The sequence below is a fragment of the Pongo abelii genome, chromosome 1, assembly GCF_028885655.2.
Source record: "Pongo abelii isolate AG06213 chromosome 1, NHGRI_mPonAbe1-v2.0_pri, whole genome shotgun sequence".
NCBI lineage: Eukaryota > Metazoa > Chordata > Mammalia > Primates > Hominidae > Pongo > Pongo abelii.
In genome coordinates, this window is record NC_071985.2 from 47135194 (window position 1) to 47162367 (window position 27174).

General features: G+C 38.2%; 2 protein-coding genes and 1 non-coding gene across 21 annotated transcripts in view; 2 read left to right on the forward strand and 1 right to left on the reverse strand.

Moving 5' to 3' along the window:
- Positions 1 to 27174, forward strand: part of SYT2 (synaptotagmin 2) — a 527556-nt gene that overhangs the window by 276173 nt on the left and 224209 nt on the right. The gene's annotated exons all lie outside the window — the stretch shown is intronic.
- The window catches only part of PPP1R12B (protein phosphatase 1 regulatory subunit 12B), a 237618-nt gene that overhangs the window by 154192 nt on the left and 56252 nt on the right, over positions 1 to 27174 (reverse strand). For 16 of the 19 annotated variants that reach the window (XR_008510683.2, XR_008510700.1, XR_008510694.2 and 13 more), the window contains exons 2-8: positions 15512 to 15642; positions 9651 to 9769; positions 6663 to 6822; positions 5224 to 5368; positions 3463 to 3537; positions 1594 to 1673; positions 796 to 935 (exon numbers count right to left, since the gene is read on the reverse strand). Coding sequence is in view for 13 of the 19 variants with exons in the window: in XM_024247091.2 (XP_024102859.1) it covers positions 796 to 935; positions 1594 to 1673; positions 3463 to 3537; positions 5224 to 5368; positions 6663 to 6822; positions 9651 to 9769; positions 15512 to 15642 (850 nt within the window). In the remaining 6 variants the exon portion in view is untranslated. Of the gene's footprint in view, positions 1 to 795; positions 936 to 1593; positions 1674 to 3462; positions 3538 to 5223; positions 5369 to 6662; positions 6823 to 9650; positions 9770 to 13878; positions 13922 to 15511; positions 15643 to 27174 lie in introns of those variants that run through there. The other 3 variants (XM_054523008.1, XM_054523047.1, XM_054523053.1) reach the window with 3 other exon arrangements.
- Positions 22342 to 22445, forward strand: LOC112130968 (U6 spliceosomal RNA). The gene has a single exon (XR_002913134.1). It is a non-coding gene; the product is annotated as a U6 spliceosomal RNA (small nuclear RNA).

The window sequence follows — 27174 nt, forward strand, 5'->3', positions numbered from 1 at the left end:
CCTGTAGTCCCAGCTACTGGGAGGCTGAGGCATGAGAATCACTTGAGCCTGGGAGGTGGAGGTCGCAGTAAGCTGAGATCACACCACTGCACTCCAGCCTGGGCAACAGAGCGAGACTCTGTCTCAAAAAAAGAAGCCCTATATGAAGTATATATTATCAATAATAGCCATAAAGGTAAATATGATTTTGTTCCTTCCTTACTCCCCAACTCATATGAGAGGGGAAAAAAAAGATTTTAGGATTCTGTTTAGGAAATCAGACAAACCTGACAATTAAATGCAAGTATTCACCAGTTGGTTTGACCCTAAGAGCTTCTGCAAGATCTCATCTTCTCTGCCTCTCAGCATACTGACATTTTGGAATTTGGTCTCTACGCCATTTACCAACCCGGAGTAAGGAGAGTTGGATTCCTCACATACGAATTATTATCTTTTCTTTTTAAATTTTTTTGTAGAGAGAGGGTCTTGCTATGTTGCCCAAGCTAGTCTTGAACTCCTGGCTTCAAGCAAGCCACTGCACTTGGCCTCCCAAAGTGCTGAGGCACTGTACCCAGCATTCACTTAAGAATTCTTTGTGCACCTTATCATATGGCTACACAGGAATTGGTAGATATAATCTAACATAGCTCAAAGTTTTTATATCAGGTGGTCACTGGCAATTTGGCATCTTATCCTTGAAAACTAAACTTCAAGCTCTTTTTGGAGTCCTGTGAGGCCTGGCTAGCTCTCTGACAAGGAGTGATCTTCTTACACTATGGAGATAGAGGATCTTTCCTATGAACATCTTTGCATTACCTGCTTCCTTCTCAGTTTCCGACTCAGAAGCTTCATCTTCACCTTCCTCCTCCTCTGAGCTGGAGCTACTAGATTCTTTGTTTTCTTCCTCCATTTCTTGGGACTTAGGTGTCTCCTCCTCATAGAGCATCTTCTCTTTGCTAAATTAAAGATGACAACTTGAGTATAATTCAGAAATGACAATCAGGTATAATAAAGGGAACAAGTCTATAAACCTATATGTGGAAGCCATAACAGAAACATATTCAAATTCTTCTTTACATCTGTGTGTTCTTCCAAACCCTTTATTTTTGCAGACTAAGATTTAGTATTTGACGACAGAGTATGGCTCAAGGAAATCTCGCCTGTTTCACATACAGAAAAAAGGAGAACTATGAATTTTGATGACGGTGGATAAATATTCAAAAAAATCATTTAACAAATGTTTACTGAGTACTTATTACATGCCAGGAATCATGCTAGGCACTGTTATAGTCATAAACAAAATAGACATTGTCTCTGAGTTCATGAAACTTACAGTAAGTAGAGGCAGAAGTTGAGACTAAAAGCGCCTAAGCCAGGATTTTAAAATGCTGCACACAGTCTCAATTAATTCTGAAGTTTAAGACACAGTCAACCATCCTTAGTGTCTCCCTCACATATCAATGCCACTCTCTTGTCCCACAAAGTTTCCCACAAGTTTATAGATCATTCGGCTAAATACAAACACAGAGTTTCTTCACTTTATAAATTCTGAAGTTAAGTATGTCACTGACACAGAGCAAAGCTCATCCCATTACTCAAGCCTAAATGTCTTACTTCTTAAAGAACCCACTCTGAATCTTGCTGTTCAGGTCTGACTCAATGAGTTTATTCCGTGTCTCCTTTTCACTTCGAAGCTGGAAATGGAGAAAACAGAGAGAAAAGGGAAGAAGTTGACTATTGGTGAAAAATCAGCAGTATTGAAAACCAAAATGGTACCGTCATTCTGAAGAAAATAGGACCAACACCAAAGAGGTAGTGGGGAACCCGAGAAAAAGAGAAACATATCAGTTGGGTCTCCTTAGATGACCGAACTCATCCAAGGTAGAAGAGAAAAGCCATGGTGTTAAGAACTTCAATAAAACTGCTCCTATCAAATATCCAAACCCAATCTTCAAAAAAAAAAGTCTAGATTCTGAAGGATAAAAAGCCAAAAGGAACCTGAAAGAATTCTTTATGATTCATATACTGAAATAAGTTGGCAATATTTCTAAAGAAAACACAGGTACCAAATGGGAAATAAGCCCTTAGGGAAAATGGTCTGCTATTTAGATGCATGCTCTAGACAAAATGTATTTATATCCCTGGAACTCAAAGTTATGCAGAGGGCAAAGATAAGTACCATTCCCACTGGTGTAGAAATATTATTTCATGAATAACACTATTGATGTTCAAAAACCTTACCATGCTAGGTACAGAATACACAGGAACTCTCTATTTTTGCAACTTCCATGTGAGTCTAAACTTATTTCAGAAAAAGTTTTTAAAATTACAAGAACCTAACTGTGCAAAGTATATAACTTATAATCAGGAAGGCTGTTGCTGCTAAATAACAGCATTGACACTGCATTTGAAAATCCTAGTTTCAGTGATCCTGACTGCTCAACAAAGAGAACAAAATGAACTTTAAGTTGTGTTTGTCTGAGCTTTATGTATGTGACTTTTCCACTGAGCCTTAAAATAACCAGAATCTTCACTTTACCATACCAGACATAATGCTGAACACAACAGAGATTAGGTATGGTTGATCTGTCCCATCATTGAGCTATATAGTTCTTTGATTCAGAACTGCTGTTTTCCATATTTGTCCTAAACTTTAGTTTACATTACTGAGTGACAGCACGTGCAAAAGAAACAAAAACAAAAAAAGTCATTGATTTTTTTGCCCTTAATGTCCCACCCTAATGTCATTGATCTTTATTCTCCCCACTCAAATTATTCATCTGCTTTATGAGTAAAAAATATGGCTTATTCCCTCTTCATCTGTATATTGGGTGGGTTTTCCATTCTGCAGTCTGAACACAAATACCGTACTTATGGAGTTCTCCTGTATAAGCCAAAGACATGCATGACCAAACAATAAAAGATTCAAAATGAGGAGCAGAGAAAGGAGGACTGAATTCTAGATGTTTCATAAAACTGGAGTAAGTATGAATCACTGACCAAATACTCTCCTATATGAAATGACAGTTTTAGTATTATGTGTATTTCCTTATTTTTTAAGAAATATATTCTTCTCCGTAATAAATGTGCTTAAATAAAGATAGCCTTTTAGTCAATAAGAAAAAGAAAAGCTACGAGGTATCCTCCACTCTGGTACCTTCTATTTGGAAAAACATCTGATTTGAACATATCACATTCATTTTCTAGAACTCAAGGGTAATTATTAGTTTTTTGTGGCTGTTTTTAACTTTCAGCTCCTTGAAGCCTATCTTATAATGAGCAAAAAACCTGAACAATAATGGTTTCTGGGATATATTCTTCTAACAGACTGTTTATAGTTCCTGAAGGGAACAATTAACATCTCTGGAATGCAGATATGTCCATTTCAACTCTCAGCAGACACAACTGAAACAAGTGATTGAGATACTTGGTGTGAACTGCAAACTATTAGAAAACTTTTGAAAGCACCAATCAGAAACTCACCACATTCTGCTTCTTCTGGAGCATCTCCAAATGCTCCACGAGACCCTCATCAGCCACATCAAATGGTGTTTGGCCCTGGCAGAGAAAAGGAGCACCATGACTGACAGAAAACAGAAGCAGCAATTACGTGACTTTATTAGGGAACTATTCAATAGTCACTTTTTGCCTTTGACTCCAATAATAGCTGCTTTTCAAACTAATCTACCATACATTATGATAACACCTTCATCTATCACACAGGACACATAACAAGAAACACCAAATCCTTTAAATATAGAGTTTGTACAACAGTATTGCAGAAATCACACCATTTCTAATCCTTACTGCCACCTGGCAAATAATCAAGTGAAATCCCTACTTGTATCTGTTCTAAAATGGTCTTAATTGCTATGATAAATTCTGTAAAGGGCTCTTCAAAACTTCAGAGGGAGGTTCACGGCACATGTTTAATAAAGATTAAATCACAGGAATCATCTTCCTTTAAGTGAGGGGAGGACTGACAAGAAAGTTAATTCTTTTAGGAAGCATCAGCATAATTAAGAACCCTGACCCATAGTCTGAGAATGAAACCTGGGTTCAGGAGAGATGTGACGCAGATAAGAATATCTACTAATTAAAAGGCCATGTCTCTGCACTACTAGAAAATCAGTACATATATGGGCTGGGCACAGTGGCTCACACCTGTAATCCCAACAATTTGGGATTACTCAGTATTATTCAATATTCACTTTTTGCCTTTAATTCCAATAATAACTGCTTCCCTATCTAGTCTACCATACATTATGATAATACCTTCATCTATCACAGAGGACACATAATGAGAAACACCAAATCCTTTAAACACAGAGTTTGGGATTACAAGTGGCAAGGCTGGGGAATCACTTGAGCCCAGGAGTTTGAGACCAGCTGGGAAACCAGTGAGACCCCCCATCTCTACCATAAAAAAAAAAAAAAAAAATTAATTAAAAGAAAATCAGCTGGGCGTGGTGGCTCATGCCTGTAATCCCAGCGCTTTGGGAGGCCGAGGCAGGCGGATCACGAGGTCAGGAGATCGAGACAATCCTGGCTAACACTGTGAAACCCCATTTCTACTGAAAAAAAAAAATACAAAAAATTAGACAGGCGTGGTGGCATGTGCCTGTAGTCCCAGCTACTCAGGAGGCTGAGGCAGGAGAATGGCGTGAACTTGGGAGGTGGAGCCTGCAGTGAGACGAGATTGTGCCCCTGCACTCCAGCCTGGGTAACAGAGCGAGACTCCGTCTCAAAAATAATAACAATAAAATAAAATCAGTAGACATAGGGATAGGAGTTCCAGAGCTTCTAAGTTGTTTGAAGTGAGACTGAATAACACTATTTTCAGCCAAACTCAAGGATCTTTGTCATTATAACATTTTAATGACTCACATGAATGCAGCAACAATAAAATCTTTCATACCTCACCACAGACAGTAACATTAGGCTCCTCAAAGCTCATTTTTTGCCAAGAACAAATATATTTTTTTCTATATACTATGTTCAAGCCTCTATATTTTAGAGGCTTGAACATAAATAAAATCAGAAGGTCCATGGAGTTTTATTTTAAATAACAAACATAACTGTGTTAATAGGGCCAGAGGCAGGGTGGTGGAGGGTAACATTATAGCTACCAGTGATGTATATTTCACAACAGTCAGACTGCCGTTGAATAGAGATGTTAAGCCTTTTATTCTAGAGACCCAGCCACCAATCTCGTTGTTCTTTTAGAGGTTCAGGCTCACTAACCAGTTTGTTTCGAATATCCATGTCACAAAGTGCTTCTGCCAGGATGGAGCAAGCCTCCTTCACTCCCCAGTGTGCAGCAGCATGGAGGGGAGTCCAGCCATCATAATCCTGAACATTGAGTTCATAGCCAGCCTGGATTAAAAGTCTAAAAAGAAAACCCAAAACAAGACATATATCTCCTCTATATTACAGTTTTCTGGCAAATAAACTATTACCTAATCGATATTTCAGATTTTGGCCCTGAACCACAGGGGTCTTATGATTACTTCTGCCCTCTAAGGCACAGTTTGGGTTTCATAGTTACTACTTTGCGTACCAATCATAGATGACCTTTACCAATCCTCTCAAAAAAGTCATAAGATATTTCCTAGGCATATCCATGTTACACCATACAAGGGGAGTAAACAGAAACATATGTACCTAAGATTAACCAAAGCATAATTCAATTAGCCAAATCACATAATTCTGTTAAAGGTACATTTTCCAGTGCAGGGAAGAAGTAACATATAAAATGAAGACTAATAGGCTGTGGTCATTCTATCTATCTGTAATAGTGTCAACAATAAAGTTTAAAAAAATAAAATAAAATGAAGACTCAATTCTCTTCAGGGTATTTTCCCAACTAGCTTTCTGGTTGGTCTTTCTAGGACATTACATTTACCATATACCCACATATCTCCAATATTTTGCTAACTATAAAGCTATAATTTAACTTGTATGTATGGAAGAGAAAAGATTTGACTCCTGAAGACCCAAACTACATTGGGGCCCTTATGGATAGCACTCTCAGGCAGAAATGGAGCACCAAAACACTACTATACCTATCAGAAACCCTGCATTAGGTGACATATGAAATACTGGAAGAGTCCAGTTAACAACTGCACATATAATGCCTTTGGCAACCCATGTATTTGGGAAAGCCTGTCAACATTAAGTACCAAGAGCTACAAGAAGCATGTATGGATGTAAGGAAAAATGGAACAGACAGAGTAGTAGAGTCCAAATCCCTCATATAAGTTTGGCTATCCTGTGCCAGCTGGACATTGCATACTCAAGATCTATATAATTAATCTAACGACACAAAAGAAAGTATGTAAGTCAAAACAGAACAAATGATCACAAGTATTACAGGTCACAAGAAGAGGTCGCTGCAGGGATATTAATGACAAATCAGAGAACTGGAAGAAGTCACCTCCTAGGACCATGTACCTCAACTCTGTTTCACATCACACATATTAGTGAGAAGCTAGAGGAATGGTAGGAGGGAGGGAGACAAACCATGGATGAATACCAGCAAAATGTGAGAAAAGACTGCACAGAAAGGAAACCAACAAAAAAGGAAACACGTCATAGCGGAAAATCTAATTCAGCCTCTGCTTCCAAAACCTATTTCATCTTCTCCCAGTGAACCACTCCTGATTGATGTAAATGGACAATACCTGAGGACTTCAGAGTAGCCCTTGGCAGCAGCCACATGAAGGGCTGTAGCCCCTGAGCGAGCCTGCCTCACATCCTCTATTTTCCCACTGTTGAGCCACTGGCGGGCATCCTGCAACATCTGCTGCTCTTCTTCTTTTCTTGACTGCTCTAGATCAACTCCTGCAGAAACCAGATACCAGACAGCCAGGATTACTAAAGCTCCACTTAAGTTTGACAGGATATTTTCCTTAGATTAAAGCACATCATAAACATAAATACAAATAACAATTTAGCCATCAAGTTGGGTAATTATCAAATTTAGAAGATCAATGGCATTTGTACACATATTAGTGGTCTTACCAGGATTAAATCATCAGGTTAAATATTATGTGATACAGATCCATTAAGGGAATGCACCTAAAATTGTTTTCAACAGAACATAAAGACAAAGGGGACATTATTTTTACATTATAATATTTGTACAAAGCTATAAACTTCCAAGTCTTTTTACATGTTATATGACTTTAGTTTCCCAACAATCCTTCAAGGTAAATATAATAGATATTACAATCTTCATTTAACAGATGAGGAAATAAAAATAGAAAGGTTAGGAATCTTGCTCAAAGCCACAAAACACATTAGTGACAGAGCTTGCCACTAGAACTCCGATATCCTGGGTCCCTCTCTGTCATTCCTCTTCTGGGTCCCTATCCACTCACTATACCATAGGATTAGTATCCAAAATCTTGGTTTCAGGTATTGACGTACTTGAATTGAACTATCTCTAAAGTTCATTTCCATATACAGGTAAATACACTGACTTGAAGATACATAATCTAGGACAGATTAGTAGGTGATCTGCAGTTTAAAAACCTGTCTGCTTTCAAGGGAATGCAGATTTTGTTTTCCTTAAAAACATTATGAAAGAACTCCAAGAGTTCCTCCCTTTAGCCAATAACTCTCCAATATCTGTGCCAGTGAAAAGGGGTTAGGGTGAGGCATACCCCATTATACAAAATAATAAAATGCCCCAAATACAAACATACCCATTCAAAAAGTTTTACACTCATTAGCAGTCTTTGTGCTTGGTCTACTCCCTTTCAGCTCTTAAAAGAGAAACTCCTGGGTGCAGTGTCTCATGCCTGTAATCCCAGCACTTTGGAAAGCCTAGGTGGGTGGATCACCTGAGGTCAGGAGTTTGAGACAAGCCTGATCAACATGGTGAAACCCTGTCTCTACCAAAAATACAAAAATAAGCTGGGCATAGTAGTGGGCACCTGTAATCCCAGCTACTCGGGAGGCTGAGTCATGAGAATTGCTTGAACCTGGGAGGCCGAGGTTGCAATGAGCTGGGATTGCGCCACTGCACTCCAGCCTGGGAGACACAGTGAGACTGTCTCAAAAAAAAAAAAAAAAAGAGAGAGAGAACCTGTCAACTACCTAAGTATTATCTGTGTGATTTTGGGAGATGGATGGGGTGAAGAGGTAACCAATTTAAAACAGATCAGTACTCCAAACACAAAGAAGTGTTAGCAGTGCTGGAAAGTTAAACATATATATGAATACCCCTTTCAATAGAGTATGTTCCCTCATTGAAGAGTCAGCAACCAAAATAGAAAAAGTGGTTTCTCCAATCAAAACTATTTTTTAAAACTTTTTTTTTAAGTTGTTTGTACATTTTAAAGCAAATCTTAGGAGATAAAACTGGTTGAGACTGGAGGTTAAGCTAAGCATAAAATTCTTCAATTCAATAGGGAACAAAGCCAGGCGCTATAGCTCACGCCTTTAATCCCGGCACTCTGGGAAGCCAAGGCAGGTGGATCACTTGAGGTCAGGAGTTTAAGAACAGCCTGGCCAACATGGTGAAACCCTGTCTCTACCAAAAAATACAAAAATTAGCCAGGCATGGTAGTGCACACCTGTAGTCCCAGCTACTCGGGAGGCTGCAGCAGGAGAATCACTTGAACCTGAAAGGCAGAGGTTGCAATGAGCTGAGACGGCACCACTGCACTCCAGCCTGGGCAACAGAGTGAGACCCTGTCTCAAAAACAAAAAACAAACAAACAAACAAAATAGGACACAAAAACTATACATGAAAGGCAGCAAAAGCAAGTAGTTACTGACCTAGAACATCATTATATTAAGGTAGGATCAGCATACTTTCTCCAAAGGGCCAATATATATTTTCAGGTTTGTGGTTCATCCAACCTATCACTACTACTCCACTCTGCTGTTGTAGCACAAAATCAGTTTTGGATAATATGTAAACAATGCGCATAGCAAGAACTGGCCCTGACTGTTCTAAAAGTTCATATTGGGAAAGACCACTGGAGCTAAATCTTCTGGGATGAAAGTTCATCCCAGAGTGTGAGTAAGGTAGTTTAGCAGAAGGACTAAAAAAAAAATCACTATAAATTTTGTCCACAGAGTTTTGTGATGGAAGAAGAACCCAGGGACTTCCAGGTTGAAAAATTCCATCCTATTCTGTGAAATCGATTCTCCTAAAACTATAAAATAAGAATAAGCATTTTTAGAATATATTATTCCAAGTTAGCTTCCTCTCCTTAACAAATTATCATACTAATTCTCATGGTTAGTTACAATAAATATCTTTACCAGCACCACTTTTAGCTCTCAACGAGGGAAAAGATGCAAAGTCACAAACTGAATTTAGCCAATTCTCAAATTTATACTGTATCCCAATACCATGCATATGCACAGTAAGAAATGTTCACACTCCTCATCAGGTCACTCTTAATTGTATGATGGGTATGCAACCTCTGAATGGCAAAAACAAGGAATGATTGGTCATCTTTTGACATCTGGCCTATTCTTGTCTGAGTTATTATGAGGATACATGATGCTGGATTAATGATTAATGCAGTGCAGACAGATCAAATCCTCTTCTGTCATATGATAGTGAAATGCTCTGCACAGCAAATGGATTATTTTCTGTAAATGGCAGTGTTTGAGAATATTTCCTGGCCCCCTCCAATCCAAGAGGTTACCTTGCTTCTTTACTTGCTCCAGAAGAAGATCCTTCATGGCTGGCTCTTCTGCAAGGTCAGAGGGAACTTCACCTTCACTATTGACAATACCTACACTGGCTCCGTGATTAATGAAATACCTGCGTAGACAAGATCCAGGATCAATATTATCTGTCAATCTAATATAAATTTTACCCATGCATCTGGCATTCAATACACAGCGAAGTCTCTATTTTGAGTTTAAAATATGGTCTCAGTTAAGAGACCATATTTCCATTATTAATTTCTACGTGCCTTAAACTTCAATAATTAAGACTGAAGCCTTCCCCATTTCCTGACTAGAGCAATGCCAACAAACAGGATTTCTTTCACACTCATATTACTAACTCCCATCCTCTCACTCCCAGTGGATGGCAAGAGAATTTCTAAGTAACATAAAGAAGGCATGCAGCCTTAAACTTTCCCAGTGCCACATTGGAGCTTATTAAGTAGTGCTGTGGGTGTGAAAATAGAAGAATAAAGTGTGCATTAAAATTTGCATAAATCTGCCTAAATTATGCCTCCACAAAACTCTCCTATCAACCAGACATCCACATGAAATCTTCCTCTAAGACGAAACTAAATAACTTAAGAAGAAATACTAAAACGTTAAATAATTAAATTCTAAATCCAAATAGAATACTTGATTCTGAAGAAGAAAGGTCTGATAATTCAATACCTTACATAGATATTTTTTGATTTTCAGAGTGCTTTCACATAAAATTATATCATAAGTCTTAGGCAACATTATGAAGTAGGCAATGTGGGTATTATTACCATGACTTTAAGAAATTGAGGTTCATACATATTAAGTAATTTTCTCAAAACCACATAGCAGGTAAATGGCAGAGGGTACAGCCCCAGTCTTGACTTCAAATCTAGTTCATCTTTTCTCTAGATCAAGTCACTTTTGGGCCAGTAAGAACCCTAATAATGCTAGGAGCTCTATCAAATACTCAGAAGTGTTTAAAGGAAAAAGAAAAATGATTCAAATTAGACTTCAATCAATTCAACAAATCAATAAACATTTATTGGTCCCCTACTATATTGAAGAAACCACTTTTTTTTTTTTTTTTTTTTTTTTTTTTTTTGAGACAGAGTCTTGCTCTGTTGCTCAGGCTGGAGTGCAATGGTGCGATCTCGGCTCACTGCAACCTCCACGTCCCAGGTTCAAGCAATTCCCCTGCCTCAGCCTCCTGATTAGCTGGGATTACAGGAACATGACACCACGCCCAGCTAATTTTTTGTATTTTTTTAGTAGAGATGGCGTGTCGCCATGTTGGTCAGGCTGGTCTTGAACTCCAGACCTCAAGTAGTCCGCCCGCCTCAGCCTCCCAAAGTGCTGGGATTACAGGTGTGAGCTACTGTGCCCGGCCATGGGAACCACATTTTAGATACTGTAGGAGACTTAAAAAAAAAAAAAAGAGAGAGATAATATATGGCCACTGGCCACTGCATTCAAAGAATTGGCAGAGGGAGCCAAACGCAGTGGCTCACCCCTATAATCCTTTGGGAGGCTGAGGTAGGTGGATCACTTGAGGCCAGGAGTTTGAGACAAGCCTGACCAACATGTTGAAATCCGTCTCTACTAAAAATACAAAACTTAGCCGGGCATGGTGGCAGGCACCTGTAGTCCCAGCTACTCAGGAGGCTGAGGCACAAGAATCATTTGAACCCAGGTGGCGGAGGTTGCAGTGAGCCAAGATCAGCCTGGGTGATAGAGCAAGACTCTATCTCAAAAAAAAAAAAAAAGTTGGCAGAGGGAAAAGAATCAATAGAGATTAGATTAAGACCATGTTTTTGCTTTCTCAGTGCCTAGTACCTGGTATAATAGGGCCTCAACAAATGTTTGTTAATTTATAGATCAATTCTACATGTATAAAGCTCAAAAGCCTTCACAATTCACCTTTTAACCATCTCCTTCTTTCCCTTATAGTCTCAGAGGAAGACAGACTTTATTCAATTACAAAACTAACTCCCTCTATTTGTATTCTTAATTCTATCAAGTCCCAGTATTCCGTTCATAAATTACCCTTCATTTCCACATATTCAACAGCTCCTCTCTTCTGATTCCTCTCCCTTAAGCAAAAGGAATATTCAGCTACACCTCCCCAACCCTGAAATATCAAAATGCAAATAATACACATAGTAAGCACTCAACAAATGTTTCCTGGATTGAAGTGTACCCTATACTCTATAATCAAACTAAACCACTTACTGTTCCCAAACACATCAACTCTCACCCAGCTCTCTTCCACAGCTTGTTTCTTCCAACTAGGTGGAACACTCTCCCTGCTCTTTTCCCTTGTAGAAACCTTTCACTTCTTTCAAGGTTCATTTAAAATGCTTTTGCCTTCATGAAACCTTTGCCTAGTCTCACAAACTGAATTCCCTCTTTCCTTCCTTTAACCCCAACCTCCCTCTTCACCTCCCCAACAAACACTAATTCTAGACCTCGGTCATGACTTACACTGTACCTCAATGCAACCATTCCATCAGACTGAAAGCTACTTGAAGGCAATGTGAAAGGAAAATAAAAACTTGGGACCCTAATTTCACTATTCCAAAAGAAAAAAAATTAAGCTGAAAGCTGAGTCATGCAAGAAGCTGCCTTACCTTTCGTTCCTAAGCAGATAGCTATAGATAAAAAGTTAAATATCTCTGCAGGTTCTATGTTTACCTCTATGTTCACATTATCTTATGTAAAGTGAGATTTACTGAGTGTGAGATGAACATTTAATTGACTATTCCCCTACTTGCTCCTTTTCTCTGGCAACATGTGAATTCAGGAATGTGACCATGCCCTCCCCTTTTCCCCTCCAGGCTGCTTTTCCCTTTTAAGTACTGAAGCTCTCAACTCGATCTCTGCGGAAAGGCACAGATCTGTCTCCTGGGTGTGCATCTTTAACCTTGGTAAAATAAACTTTTAAATTGATTGAGACCTGTCTCAGATACTTTTTGGTTCATAGCAACAACTGGGTCTTCCTCATTATCATCGCCATGGCATCTGATACTTGCTTTTTTCTCTTGGTATTCCATAAATATTGCTTGAATTACACGAAATATCTTAACCACTCTACTCTGACGTCTATTCCATCCCTACTGGATCAGGCATAATGTCACTTGGGTATACAGGACCCTGCTTTTCCCATGTTCTACAATCAAGAAGATGAATTTTTAGAAAGTAATTTGGCTCTCTGTTTTTCCATTTTCTCCAGTTCTAGGGAAAAAAAAAGTTAAAAACCTCTTTAGTTTTACTTTTACCTGGACAAGAATAAATATCAACCTATGAAGTAATTTCTACTTTATCTCTGAGAATCCTTACAGTTGCCCAAAGGCTCACAAACAGCCACTAGCTCGATAAATATGCCCCTAGAAAATAAAGCCTTCTTGTCCTTCCTAACTCAACACCAATACAAGGTCTTCATGCTACTATCCTAAGGGAGGAAGAAAGAAAATGAAATATGTTCAAAAACTGAGAATAAATTAGCATCTCAATAAACTATAAAGCCAAGTGCTGTATGTTTGGGTCAATCTGCTGCTTCTAAGTTAAACATTTATTCATTAAAAAAATGTAAAAACACCCAGCTAACTAGCATTGAGCCTGAACTCATTTTAAAATGAGGAAAAAAGCCTCTGAAGCTCCCTGCTTTTGGTGCAACATACTGAGACAAAAAGATCACCATGAAACATGAAATAGAATGTACTTGGATTCTTCCTAGAAAGCCAGTTTGCCTTTATTCATTTCTACTCCCTTGAAATTTAGAGTTCCTAATGATTCTGGGAATAAGAGCATAAAGTCTAAGATCTTTAAGATACAAAAATAAAAACGACAAGATGATCACGGACTGATCTTATTTACAACATTCTCCATTGGCCCTGAGGTAAAGCAACGGAAATGAATAGTACAAACAATGTATTTTTTTCCATTGCCTATTAAAAAAAAAATGCTACATACTGCAAATAAATAGATGACAGTAAAGTCAAAACCTGTCTAATAATGATATGTATAGTGAAAAATAAAATAAAGAAGGCCATCTCTACCACCACCCCACCTCTGCAATGGATTCTGGTCTAGATCACCTCTCTCCTGGTCAGACTTCAAAGTTTAATTTGTAATAATCTGTCTTAGGAAATAGTAGCTCTCACAGATTTATTTCATTCAAGGTAATATTTGTTTGAGATAGAGATTGTTACATTTTGAACTTACTTCCAGAAGAATATTTGTTCATAAAGATGAATTAAAGAAATCACTGTTAAAAAAAAAAAAAAGCAATTACAATCATTCTCTGTACTTAGCTTCACACACAGGAGGATAATGCCAGCGCAAGTGATCCTAATTCTAAGCATGAGCTCTCCTTAGAAAAATGAAAGAAAAAAACTTAGGAAAAAATTGAATCCTTGAATGTAATGAGATTTGGTAGCTCGAATATCACAAGCATGCCACCTGAACAAATAGCAATTGCAAGGCCAACATGTTCTATAAATGTTTCTTAAATAAATGTTTTAAGTAAAATCACCTCAACTCTTAGGCATCAGAATTCTGGTGTTACTGGATAAGACTAAGAATAAGAGCCCTCCTTCCTGTTAGACTCTGAAAATGGGCAGCCTAGGGGATGAAGAGGTTACTGACTTTTACTAAACTGGAACAGAGGCAGGAATCAAGAGTGAAGAAAACTGCATTGTTTATTTCTGTTGGCTTTGGGGCCAACCCAGTCATCCACTTTTTAGAACAAGCAGCCCAGTCAAACACCAGTGCTGCTGCCTAAAGTTTCTCTGGCTCTGACTCTCCCTTTGTTTAACTTCTCCCACTGAGCATCCCTGGGTCAGCAGCAAACCTAGCAACTCAGGCTCTCCCTTAGGAAACCTGGGCAAATCAGATTCTGTGGGAAGTCATTCTCAGGCCTCTACAGAGCTGCCAACAAAATTCTCCCTGCTGTTTCCTGGACAGGAGAAATGTAATGGAGCTCTAATCATATTATTGAAAAGGGCCTTCACATAAGCAATCTGATTTTCAAAGGAGCATAGAATATCATGATTTTATTTAGGGAATTTACCTTAACAATATAAATTTACCCTCATCTAGGACACACTCAACTGCCTCATTTTAAAGATGTTTCGACTGCCATTTTAAAGATGTTTCCTTGTTTAAAAATAAACTCCCCGATCATTCCTTCACACAACAGATATTTATTCAGTGCCTCTTATATCTCAGGTACCACAGGTACCACATGGTCAGGATTCTTCTGCCCACGGGAGGGGCAACTGGTTGTCCTGGAGATTAGTAGCTCCTAATGTATCTTATTAAATATTCCCATTCAACTAATGTGGAGAACAATGCCAGTGCCCACCTTTCCTTTGTTCTACATGTTTAGGCTCATTCTTCTGCTATTATTAACTACACGAGTGCTGTGACTGGTATGCTAGGCATTTTTTACCTTCATTTGTACTAAGCACTTGATTTTTAAAAAAAAAAACAATGAAATAGGTTTACAAAGAATCCAGAAAAACACCTCCAGGCCTGCCTATATACGTTCCCAGCTACAGTTGTTCAGAAAGTGAACCCAGACAGTGGAACAGCCACCTCTGCATATCCCAGCAAATATAAATTACCTGAAAATAGAAGCAAACAAAAAGAGCTTCAACTAAAAAACTATGGATTTAGCAGCTTTACAAAACATTGTATTTATTTATGTCTTAAAGATAATTCAACTTTCTGCTTTTGTAATCTGTAATAAAGAGAGATTATAACTATTTATAAAATTCAAATTCCTAAGAATAGAGGAGAAATGAAGGCTATTCCTACAAATACTGCAAAGCCACACACACAGAGACTCACTCACTCTGCTATGTTGAGATAGCCACAGGAAGCTGCTGCATGAAGGGGTGTCCAGCCCTCGTTGTCTTGTTGGTTTACATTGGCTCTGTTCTCCACCAGAAACTTCACCATGTCCAAATTTTCATCAATACACGCCTGAAAAGAAAAGTCCGTTCATTCATTCAACAAGTATTCACTGAGTTCCACTATGTGCCAGACACTGCTCTGGGCGTTGACAATGCCCAGCAGTTCTAATAATACATTAATTTCTATTTCTTCCATACTGTGTCCAGAGCATGACTTCTAGGCTTTGTGATCTTATGCAAGCTCCTTAAATGTCTCCATGCCTTAATACCTAAACTGTGAAACACAGTTTCATGTATAATGATAGTTAATCTTTTTTTTTTTTTTTTCTTTTTTTTCAGACGGAGTTTTACTCTTGTTGTCCAGGCTGGAGTGCAAAGGCACGATCTCGGCTCACCGCAACCTCCGCCTCCCAGGTTCAAGCGATTCTCCTGCCTCAGCCTCCCTAGTAGCTGGGATTACAGGAATGTTCCACCACACCTGGCTAATTTTGTATTTTTAGTAGAGACGGGGTTTCTCCATGTTGGTCAGGCTTGTCTCGAACTCCTGACCTCAGGTGATCCACCCACCTCAGTCTTCCAAAGTGCTGGGATTACAGACGTGAGCCACCGCACCAGGCTTATGACACTTAATCTTATTTATAGTATTACTAGGATTAATTGTGAAAGCGATTTCTAAAGTGCTACAAATGAATAAGCTGTTTCATCATTATATTATAAAAAGGAAAGCATGTTACAAAACACTGATTTGTATATGAATTTTATTTTATTTCACTGCCACCTATTTGTCGCAGATGCTTATTAATTGTAAAAGAAAATAATCAGAGGATCGCCTGAAGCCAGGAGTTTGAGACCAGCCTGGGTAACATAGTGAGACCCTGTCTCTATTATAAAAAAAAATTCATTCATTCATTCATTCATTCATTTAAACAAGAAAAAATCACACAGGAGCAAATGCAGTTTTTCTCAGTGGGAAGTTGTAGTTTACGACTCTAGAATTGCTAAACAAATCCTGCTTTGGTGAGAAAGTGTAGGGTGATCATTTCAAACAGAAAAAATGTATTTTCATGTATTTTCTGAATGGCTTCACACACTATGGCAAAGTATGCTTGCAGTTATGGATGGTTAGGGAGTCTCATCTGCTCATTTCACGGCAGCAATTAGGAGAAAGCAGAAGCTTTCTGAATAAAGGCTTTAGGCTTACCATAAGACTAAAAGAAACAGTCACAAACAGCAATGAGATCTAAAAAAACCAAAAGGTCTTAACATAGCTACAGAATAAAAATGTGGTAGAAGACCCACATGTGAAAATGGCCTTATCAAGGCCATTATCAAGGCTTGGATGGTTACAAAACCATTGGGATAATTCAGGACCAAGAAACAAATGAGACTCCCTTTTTAAAACTTGCCTTTTAATCCCCTCCTTTAAAAAACAAGGCTAAAACTTCAGCTCAGGAAGAATTATCCAAATCAAAGGATTTTCATAATAATATTAAGATATTACTTGCATTTCCATTGTATTGACATTTACACTAATGATGCAAAAGCAATGGTGAGTAAAACCGCTGGTGCCTTAACATGAAGCAAGACAATGGCATCAAAAACTACCAGCAGGCACTATATTCTTCCTCAGCACATACAGTTAAAAAAATAAAAAAGAAAGCCAGTTTCACTTAAGAATAACCTTGAAGAAGCAATAGAAATGTTTTTTTAATATTCTGTGTGAGAAAATGGAAAGTATACGTAAAGCACTTCTGCTGCATTTTGAGGTATAATGGTTGATTCTAGGAAAAAGCACCTCGGGCCAGGCATAGTAACTCATGCCTGTAATCCCAACACTTTGAGAGGCTGAGGCGGTAGGATCGCTTGAGCCCGGGAGTTCAAGACCAGCCTGAGCAACATAGACCCTATCTCTGCAAAAAAATTAAAAATTAGCCAGGCATGGTGGCACGCACGTGTAGTCCCAGCTACTCGGGAGGCTAAGGTGGGAGGATGGCTTAAGCCTGGGAGGTCAAGGCTGCAGTGAGCTGTGATCACTGCTCTCCAGCCTGGGTGACAGGGCAAGACCATTTCTCGAAAACAGAAACAAAAATAAAAATAAAAACACACCACTTGTGCATCTGCTTCAGGTGTGAGATGAACTAGCCACTTTTTAAAATCAAATTAACACCATTTTTACTCAAAAGAATAACCAACAAATTATGATTATTTGGACTTGAAAATGAACAAAGTAAGCCTGTCACTACAGAGAAAATAATCAGTATGTGTTGCAATAAAATTTGATCATCCAAGTGAAAATAAGAATTATGGAAACAGCTACCACCATGAGCTTGACAGCATCCCAGTATTCACTTTTCTGATAAGATCTGTTTGACTATCAACAAATCTGATTTGTTGATATTATATAATGAAATGTATTTAGATTTTGTAAGATCTCTGTAACTCAATCAACCTATATTTTCCAAATAAATAAATGCATGGTGTTAGCAAATCACACATGAAGTAAAAGATTCATTCAAAGTACAAGTTTGACTAATGCGTTTTAATGTAATAGCATAAGAAAAGTCCATTGACATGGTTTCAGTTTCCACACTGCATGAACATTTAAGAAACTCATGTCTTAAACTACCATTTCTAAAACTTACATTTAAGAAACTATCAGGTTGGGTGTGGTGGCTCATGCCTGTAATCCCAGCACTTTGGGAGGCCGAGGCAGGTGGATCACCTGAGGTCAGGAGTTTGGGACCAGCCTAGCCAACATGGTGAAACCTCATCTCTACTAAAAATACAAAAACTAGGCAGGTATGGTGGTGCACACCTGTAATCTTCGCTACTCAGGAGGCTGAGGAACCAGAATCACTTGAACCCCGGAGGCAGAGGTTGTAGTGAGCCGGGATGACACCACTGCATTCCAGCCTGGGCCACAGAGACTGTGTCTCAAAAAAAAAAAAAAAAAAGAAACAAACCATCACTTGTAGGAGTTTGGTATAATATCCAAGAAAAACATCTACAATTGTCTGAACAGACTATTAAAATGCTCCTCCCTTTTCCAAATATATACCTTTGAGAGGCCAGATTTTGCATACTTTCATCAAAAGAATATATCACAACAGATTGAATACAGACATTAAAATAAATTTGTAAAAATGTAAAACAATATCATTATTTTTAATTAAAATATGTCATTTACATTAACATGTAATCAGGGTCATTGTTGCTTTAAAGGACTTAATAAGTACATATTTAATAACTACATATTTTAAAAATTTCTCAGTCACATGTAATAATCAATACAAACAAAGTCCTGGTTAAATTTTGGGAGTCCTAAATGATTTTTTAAGTATAAAGGAATCCTGAGATCAGTTTGATAACCACTGTCTTTAATCAAGCATACCGAAAGATATTTCATGGTGATAATGAACAACTATTTAAACGGCAAAAGATTACTGTGGAAAGAATTAAAGTTAGAACTCTAGAGGGCCCTTGTAACTACAGGACTTAAGTAGTACATATCATACCAAGAGAACTTACAGGAATTCCCTTCAGAGATAAACCTCATAACAATCATGCCTAGAAGGGGATGAATGAAAAAAGGGTGATTTCATTTAGACGAAAATTTAATTAGATAACTTGGTTACAAACAGCATCTTTGTTATTTTTTCCCAAAATATTTGATACTTCTTTTACAGTTACTGAGATTAGCTAAAAATGTCAATCTAGGTTTGATTTGATGCTATATAATATATTCCTCCAATCTGACCTTCTGGCCAATCTGACTTTTATAGCCAGTCATTCATAATGGTCTAGTTTTCAACAGCAGCTCCAGAAATTATATTTCTTCTATGATGTTTTCTTAGGTTTATCAACTTCCACAAGTATACCCCATTCTTTACCATGTAAAATGTTTCATAATTATTCATCATATTTACAAATAGTTCATAAGTATGCTTATCACTAAATTGGTCATATATTGTATGTATGCCCATTTGCAATTCCATATGGCAAGGTCTAGCCAATTTATCTCACTAAAAACTGTAAATCAACATTTTAATTTTATTTGTTTTTCTTTTTTGTAAATAAACGTTTTTAAGTAAAAAAATGGAAGAGGACACTTTCAAAAAGGTACTGAAGTCCAATAAGAAAAAAGTATTTTAAAGGTTGTGCTAAAAACACTCTTTGCCCTTAGTAATACTCCTGTATCAAGAAGGTCAAATGTGCCGTCTAAACCTGTGTAGGCCAGGACAGCTGGGTCAATTGCTTCTTGCTGGGTTGCAAAATTTCTTTGGCTCTGAAAGAACAATCTAAAAACTTAGCTCTAATGCCCACACTACTATCAAGCAGACTTTTAGAAGCCAATGTTTTCAAGATCATTCTTTGGCCTTTAAAGACAGCAGCAGCCACATTCCAGAGGCCCTAAAATAAGCCCAGCTAGTCCAGGTATCCAACGGGAGAAAACTTGTCTTTTCTCTTTCCTCCCCTCTTACTTCTCTCCTTTTCTTAGTCTCCTTCACCTCATCACTACTTCAGTTCTCTTCTTTTAAATTTTGTGATATTGTGTCTTATAAATCTCAAATCCTTGATATAAAAAACATTTTTGAGACAGGGTCTTGCTCTGTTGCCAGGGCTGGTCATCAACTCTTGGGCTCAAAAAGCCTCTGTCTCAGCCTTCCAAGTAGCTGGGACTACAGCTACATGCCACTACAGCAAGTTTGATACAAAATTTTATGGGAATGACACTGTAAGGAAGTTTGAGAGAACAAGAACAACAAAACTAGCCTAATCTAAAAATGTAATTTGGCGATCATCAATCTGTGAAGAACCATCTTACAGAAAATAAAGGAGGCCAACTGTCTAAATCATTCCCCATACCCTCCACAAAGTGAAGGATGGTATGTTGTTTAAAACAGTTTCGGCTAGGCATGGTGGCTCACACTTGTAGTCCCAGCACTTTGAGAGGCCAAGGTGGGAGGATCACTTGAGTCCAGGAGAACCTGTGCAACACAGTGAGACCCCATCTCTATTTGTAAAATAAATAAAAGCACCAGCTTTGGAGTCAGACAGACCAGGGCTTGCATACCAGCTCTGCTGATGTGTACAACCTAGAGTGGGGTATCTAACCTAACTATAAGCACACGTACTCATCTATAGCATTGGGAGTACCACCTACCTCATTAGGTTTTGTAAAGATTAAAGGAGATAAGCCCTTGGAATTGTTCCTGACTTGGTTGTTGTTAAGGCAACAGTGTAACACACGGCAACTGCCTCAAGGGGAAAAACAAAACAAAAAGTACTTATTCCTCACTGATCACAGCCCTCCCCACCCCCAGTACCTTATAGGAGGAAAGCAGTTTGGTTAAAAATGTCTTTGAACTAGCAAGATTCTGGAGCTTGTTTGTAAGTCTGACTGCAGAAAATTCCCTCTCTAATGTTCAGAATCCCATGGAGTCTTAAATTCAGGAGCTATATGAATAAAATAGTATGCACCCAGTTAAGGTGGAAGAGAATCATTCTTGTAGGTAAGACCAATCAACAGAGTTGTAGGACACTCACTCTCATGAAGCACCTTGGAGTGACTGTTCTCCTGCTTTTTTTTTTTTTTTTTGCCTCCAGAAGAAGGAATATGACTAAAGCATGGATGAGAGACTAAAGCATGGATGAGAGACACATAGTTCCTGAAAATCTTCTCAAGTGAATAACGACTAAATTTAGATGCCCTTCTGCCCACTCCATCGGCAGCTGTGCTGCTGACTCATTCACGACTGAAGCATGGTAGATGAGCAGATTCGCCCACTTATAAAACTGTTTCCAGGGACATGAACTTCAACACCATGCCTCTACACAGAGCTATGCTAAACCTTCCAGAGAGATAGGTCTTTCCTTTTCTTGGGAAGCAGGCTAAACAAGCTTTTGATGTCACCCATGATAATGAGGAAATTCTTTGCATTTGGCCCAGATTCCTTCTGATGTAGTTTAAGTCCATTTCCTCCTATTTTGCATTCCTGAAGACACATCGAATTTTACTAAAGTAACAACGTGTTCTAAGCTCCTTAAGAAACAGAGATATAACTTAATTACTAGTATGAAGGAACTATTTAGAAAAACTGCCAGGTAATAAATTAAAGCTTCCTAACAGCATGTCACATTTGTCTGGCAATGACAATCTCCAAGGAAAAACTGGTATTGATTTTACCAATAATCTGGGGAAAGAGCACTGTGATCTCACTACTGTACCTGATACTGCTCTCTCCATATCAAAGGCAAAAGTGGCTGATATCAATCAGTGCCAGGGTTAAATCTGGCAGTGCAGACAAGGCCTCACAAAACAAAGCCTCCTCGGTTCCCAAAATAGCCTGCAACTGTTGCCACTAGCAAGTGCCAGCTTTCAGAGCTGACCTTGCTGTTGTGTCTCAGAATATCACTAATACTACCTGCCTTGGCCTTAGAACAACTCTCTTCCCCATAAAACCCAGCTCCAGGTGTCTGGGCATATGTCACACTAGAAGCTGGGCTTAGTGCAGCCTAACACATACTTGTTTGGATTTTTCAGCCCACGCTTTCCTTGATTTCAACAAATCATGTGGACAAAATTGTTGAGAGAGTATATCAAAAAATACTATGATGTTTTCTTAGGTTTATCAACTTCCACAATTATACCCCATTCTTTACCATGTAAAATGTTTCATAATTATTCATCATATTTACAAATAGTTCATAAGTATGCTTATCACTAAATTGGTCATAGAGTGGGAGAAAATATTTGATTTGAAAATCAATGCTTAGTTCGGCAGTACATATACTAAAATTGGAACAATACAGAGATTGGCATGGCCCCTACATAAGGATGACAAGCAAATTCATGAAGCATTCCATATTTTTTATAAGCAAAAATATATGTACATAATAAAGTTTTTAAATTTGCACATCATATATCTGTATGGGATTAATATCCAGAGTATATCGAGAACAACCTGATTCAAAAATGGGCAAAAAAGATTTGAATGGACATGTCTCCAAAGATGTACAAATGGCCAATAAGCATATGAAAAAATGCTCAATGTCACTAATCATTAGGGAAATGAAAATCAAAACTACAATGAGATAGCACCTCATACCTATTAGGATGGCTATTATCAAAAAAAACAAAATAGGCCTGTAGTCCTAGTTATTTTGGAGGCTGAGGAGGGAGGATTGCTTGAGCCCAGGTGATCGAGGCTGCAGTGAGCTATGATAGCACCACTGCACTCAAGGCTGGGCAACACGCAAGACCCATCTCTAAAAATAAATAATGAAATATAAAAATAAAATTTTAGCATGCAAGGAAATATTTAAAAAGTGTTGACTGGGCGTGGTGGGTCACGCCTGTAATCTCAGCACTTTGGGAGGGTGAGGTGGGTGGATCACGAGATCAGGAGATTGAGACCACCCTGGCCAACATGGTGAAACCTCGTCTCTACTAAAATACAAAAAATTAGCTGGGCATGGTGGCGCGTGCCTGTAGTCCCAGCTACTTGGGAGGCTGAGGCAGGGGAATCGCTTGAACCCAGGAGGCGGAGGTTGCAGTGAGCCGAGATCACGCCACTGCTCTCCAGCCTGATGACAGAGCAAGACACCATCTCAAAAAAAAAAAAAATGTTGGCAAGGGATTAAAATCCTTGTGCACTGCTCAGGGTAATGTAAAATGGTATAGCCTCTATGGAAAACAGTATAGAAGTGCCTCAACAAATTAAAAATAGAATTACCATTTCTATTTTCTATTCAAAAATAGGATTTTGAATATATATCCAGAAGAATTCTGGGTATAAACTCAAAATAATTGATGCTGGTTGTAATGGCTCATGCCTGTAATTCTAGCACTTTGGTAGGCTGAGGCGAGTGGACTGCCTGAGCTCAGGAGTTCAAGACCAGCCTGGGCAACATGGCGAAACCTTGTCTCTACTAAAAATACAAAAAATTAGCTGGGTGTGGTGGCATGCGCCTGTAATCCCAGCTACTCAGGAGGCTGAGGCACAAGAATTGCTTGAGCCCGGGAGGTGGAGGTTCCAGTGAGCAGAGACTGTAGTCCAGCCTGGGGGACAGAATGAGACCCTGTCTCAAAAAAAAAAAAAAAAAAAAGAAAAGAAAACAATAATAATTGAAAGCAGGGTCTCTCAAAGAGATATGTGTACACCCATGTTCACAGCAGCCTTATGCGCAATAGCTACAATGTGGAAGCAATTGAAGAGCCCATTGATGGGTGAATGGATAAGTAAAATATGGTATATACATACAATGTATATATACCAGAGGGAGTGTGGTCCTGATAACACCTTGATTTTAAACTTCTGGCCTCCAGAACTGTGGGAGAATGATCGAATAATTTTGTTTTACGCCACCAAGTTTGTGTTAATTTGTTACAGAAGCCACAGGAAACTAATAAACTTGCCATAGAATAGGGAATCAGCATCAGAACCTAGAGAGTCTGCCATATCCTCAATCCTTACTAGTAACTGAAAATCACAGCTGTAACTGATCCCTTCTTTGATAGATGAAAAGTGATCAATAAACTTATCATACGACTTTTTAAAAGACAACTACATTAAATAGAAAGTTTTAGAAACTGTTTAACCAATCTCTGGCTCAAATAGCAAAACCCTGAAAGAACTAATCATGGTTCTCACATGAGGCATTTTACTGAAGGTATTCTGGCTGAGGACTGAAACTGGGATAGAAATACTAATTGATGAGGTCCCTGTGAAACCCAACATTTCTAAGCTCAAAGTCCCCTTGCCCCAACTAGGCGGCCAAGAAATCATATGCCAAGAAATTATACAGCTGTCCCTCAGTAGCCGTGGGGAACTGGTTGCAAGACCCCCTGCAGATATCAAAATCCACTGAGGGTCAAGTTCCTTAAATAAAATGGTATAATATTTGCATATAACCTATGCACATCCTTCCAGATACTTTAAATCATCTCTAGATTATTTAAAATGCCTAAAACAATGTAAATACTATGTAAATAGTCATTATACTATACTGTTTTTATCTGTATTATTTTTATTAATATTAAATTTTTATTTTTTATTTTTCCCAAATATTTCCAATCTGCAGTTGGTTGACTCCATGGATGCAGAACCCATGGATACGGACAGCCATTAGTACAAATAAATTAAAGGTGATAAAGGACTCAGTAAATCTGGCAATCACCACCATCAGGAGATCATCACTACAGGAAGGCTTTATTTTAACCTATTAGTAGTTAAGATTGACTGATCCAGAGCTTGAGTCAATCCTTCCAAGTACCTGTCTCTTCATTCCAATCATGACATAATATAACTACTGCTTAAGTGGAAATCATCACAGCAGTCTGCTCCAACATGACAGGTGACACCAGCAACTGTCTGCCCTGTGGGAAAGACTCATAACCCCACTGGCAGAGACAGTTTGGCTCTCAAATGGTGAGAACTATATCTGATTATGTACTCAGTGGTCAGGCAGGCTCTGGACACAGATCTGTACCCTTTCAAGAGAGACAGTCGAGAGAGCAGAAGTAAAGAATTTTCCATGAAGTGTCATACTGATTAAGATTTTGTTCTCAGTAAACTGGCATATTACCTCAAGACTGCAAATGTTTACAAGTTGGGACCAGAGAACATCTCCCTTCAATTAAAAGCAAGTATCATATTGCCTAAGGGTTAACAGTACTTACATTTCAAAAATGTGTTCAATTTGGATTCTAATAAGCCCTTCGCTTCAAATAATGTTTCCCTCAATCTTCTCTATTCCCCATGCTTTTATTCACCTAAATGAAGAAAAACTCATTCAGCTGTCTTACAACTTGGCAACTTTTGCACTATGGTTATACATGTCTGATCGCTTATCATCAAATCATGTTTTTTGAAAGTTGAGGAGAAAGAAGATGAAGAGCTCAGAAAACGAAATCTGCATTTTCTCAAAGCTCATGAGTCATCTTCAAACAGAAGCTGTATGTTCCAGTCTCCAAATCTCTACTTTGTTACTCACTGATCATTCTAATTTTGAGGAACAATAAATGTGGCCTACTAATTGTGATAAAAATCCCAAGTATGACTTTCTTTCAGATCAAAGGTGAGATAGCTGAGTAACTCTGACACTTGAATATAAGAAAGTCCTGTTGAAATTGCCTTCTTACAAATTCTGTACATAAGAGCTGAGACACACTAAATAATGGAATGAATACACCTTTACAGACTTGATCAAAGACATTCCTTGGAAAAAGTCTATTATAACAAAACAGTAAAAGAAAAAAAGAATATGGAAGCTGGAGTGATAAGCATTAGGACTTTTCATGTTACAGATGAAGAAACTCAGCCTTGGAAAAGTTAAATGATTCTTATTTAAGGTCATATATTCAGTCACAGAACCACCTAAATGCTTTCTACCTACCACTTTAGAGGTGTCCGAAATAGAGTTCATGGCCAGGGTCAAGAAACTACTTGGTTCATGGAACATTTTCAATGCTTAATACCATCTCCCTAAAAATAGCTTTATTTTAGTATATACAGTGTAAACTGATATTAGTCTACCCCTACAATAATTTTATATAAGGAATGTGGCCAATTGGTCAATTTGAGTTGGTTACTCCTAACTAGACTAAATGCAAAACACAAAGATCTCATTAAACTGCTTTGGTTACCACTCTGTTTATTAGCGTGAGTCTGGATTAGAAACCGCCTTCCTCTCTTGGCTACCTGTCTTAATCACAGCCCCCCAATGGTCTACCCTGCTGCCAAGTTGGCATGTAGAGTAAATTGTTGTCCCATGGAGAGGGATTTTTCTATTTAACTCCAGATCACTCTGTGCCCATAAACAAGTGTTTCACAAGCCACAAGAGCACAACCTGAAAGCTATGGCATGGGCAATGCTCCATAGCTGTCAAGTAAGCCTGGGGAAAAGAAGGAAGGCAATTCTGGGATCTGAGTTGAGTAAGGAGTGAATGCCACAAAGAAATTACAGGCAGTTTAAATCTGCAGAAAGTATAAATCAGCACACCAAATATTATCCCTAAAAGGAGATATTAAATAAAAGGTTATTATTTTCCCAGCATATTTTAATCAAGCATTTTATATAGTCAAAGCTAATAATATATTATTAGTCCATAACACTTATCGTCATGTCCTCCCACAGGTAGAGTACTACATGGTAGAAGACACGAGAGAAAGCAGTTATATAACCCTACGCAGTACAGTATACAGTTAAGAGGAGACTATGAAATAAGACTTCTTGAGTTCAAATCCCATGTCTACCAGTTAAGTAGTTTTGTGTTCTTGGAACAAGTTATTTCTGTCTGCTTCAGGTTCCTCATCTGTTAAATTATCATACCAATCATAAGAACTACTTCATGGAGTTACAATGAGGATTAAATGAGCTAACGTACATAAAAACACTTCAAGCCTGGCACACAGTTAAATGTTATGTGTTAGCTGCTATTATTATATTACCCTTGTATAATCTCCAGAGTTAACAAGGGACCCTCCTTTCTACACAAGAGCAAAAATGATATACTTAAACATAAATATAGTTCTACGTAAGTAATGTTATACTTAAATATAAATATAAACTCTATGTAAGTTCCTGTACATGTAAACAG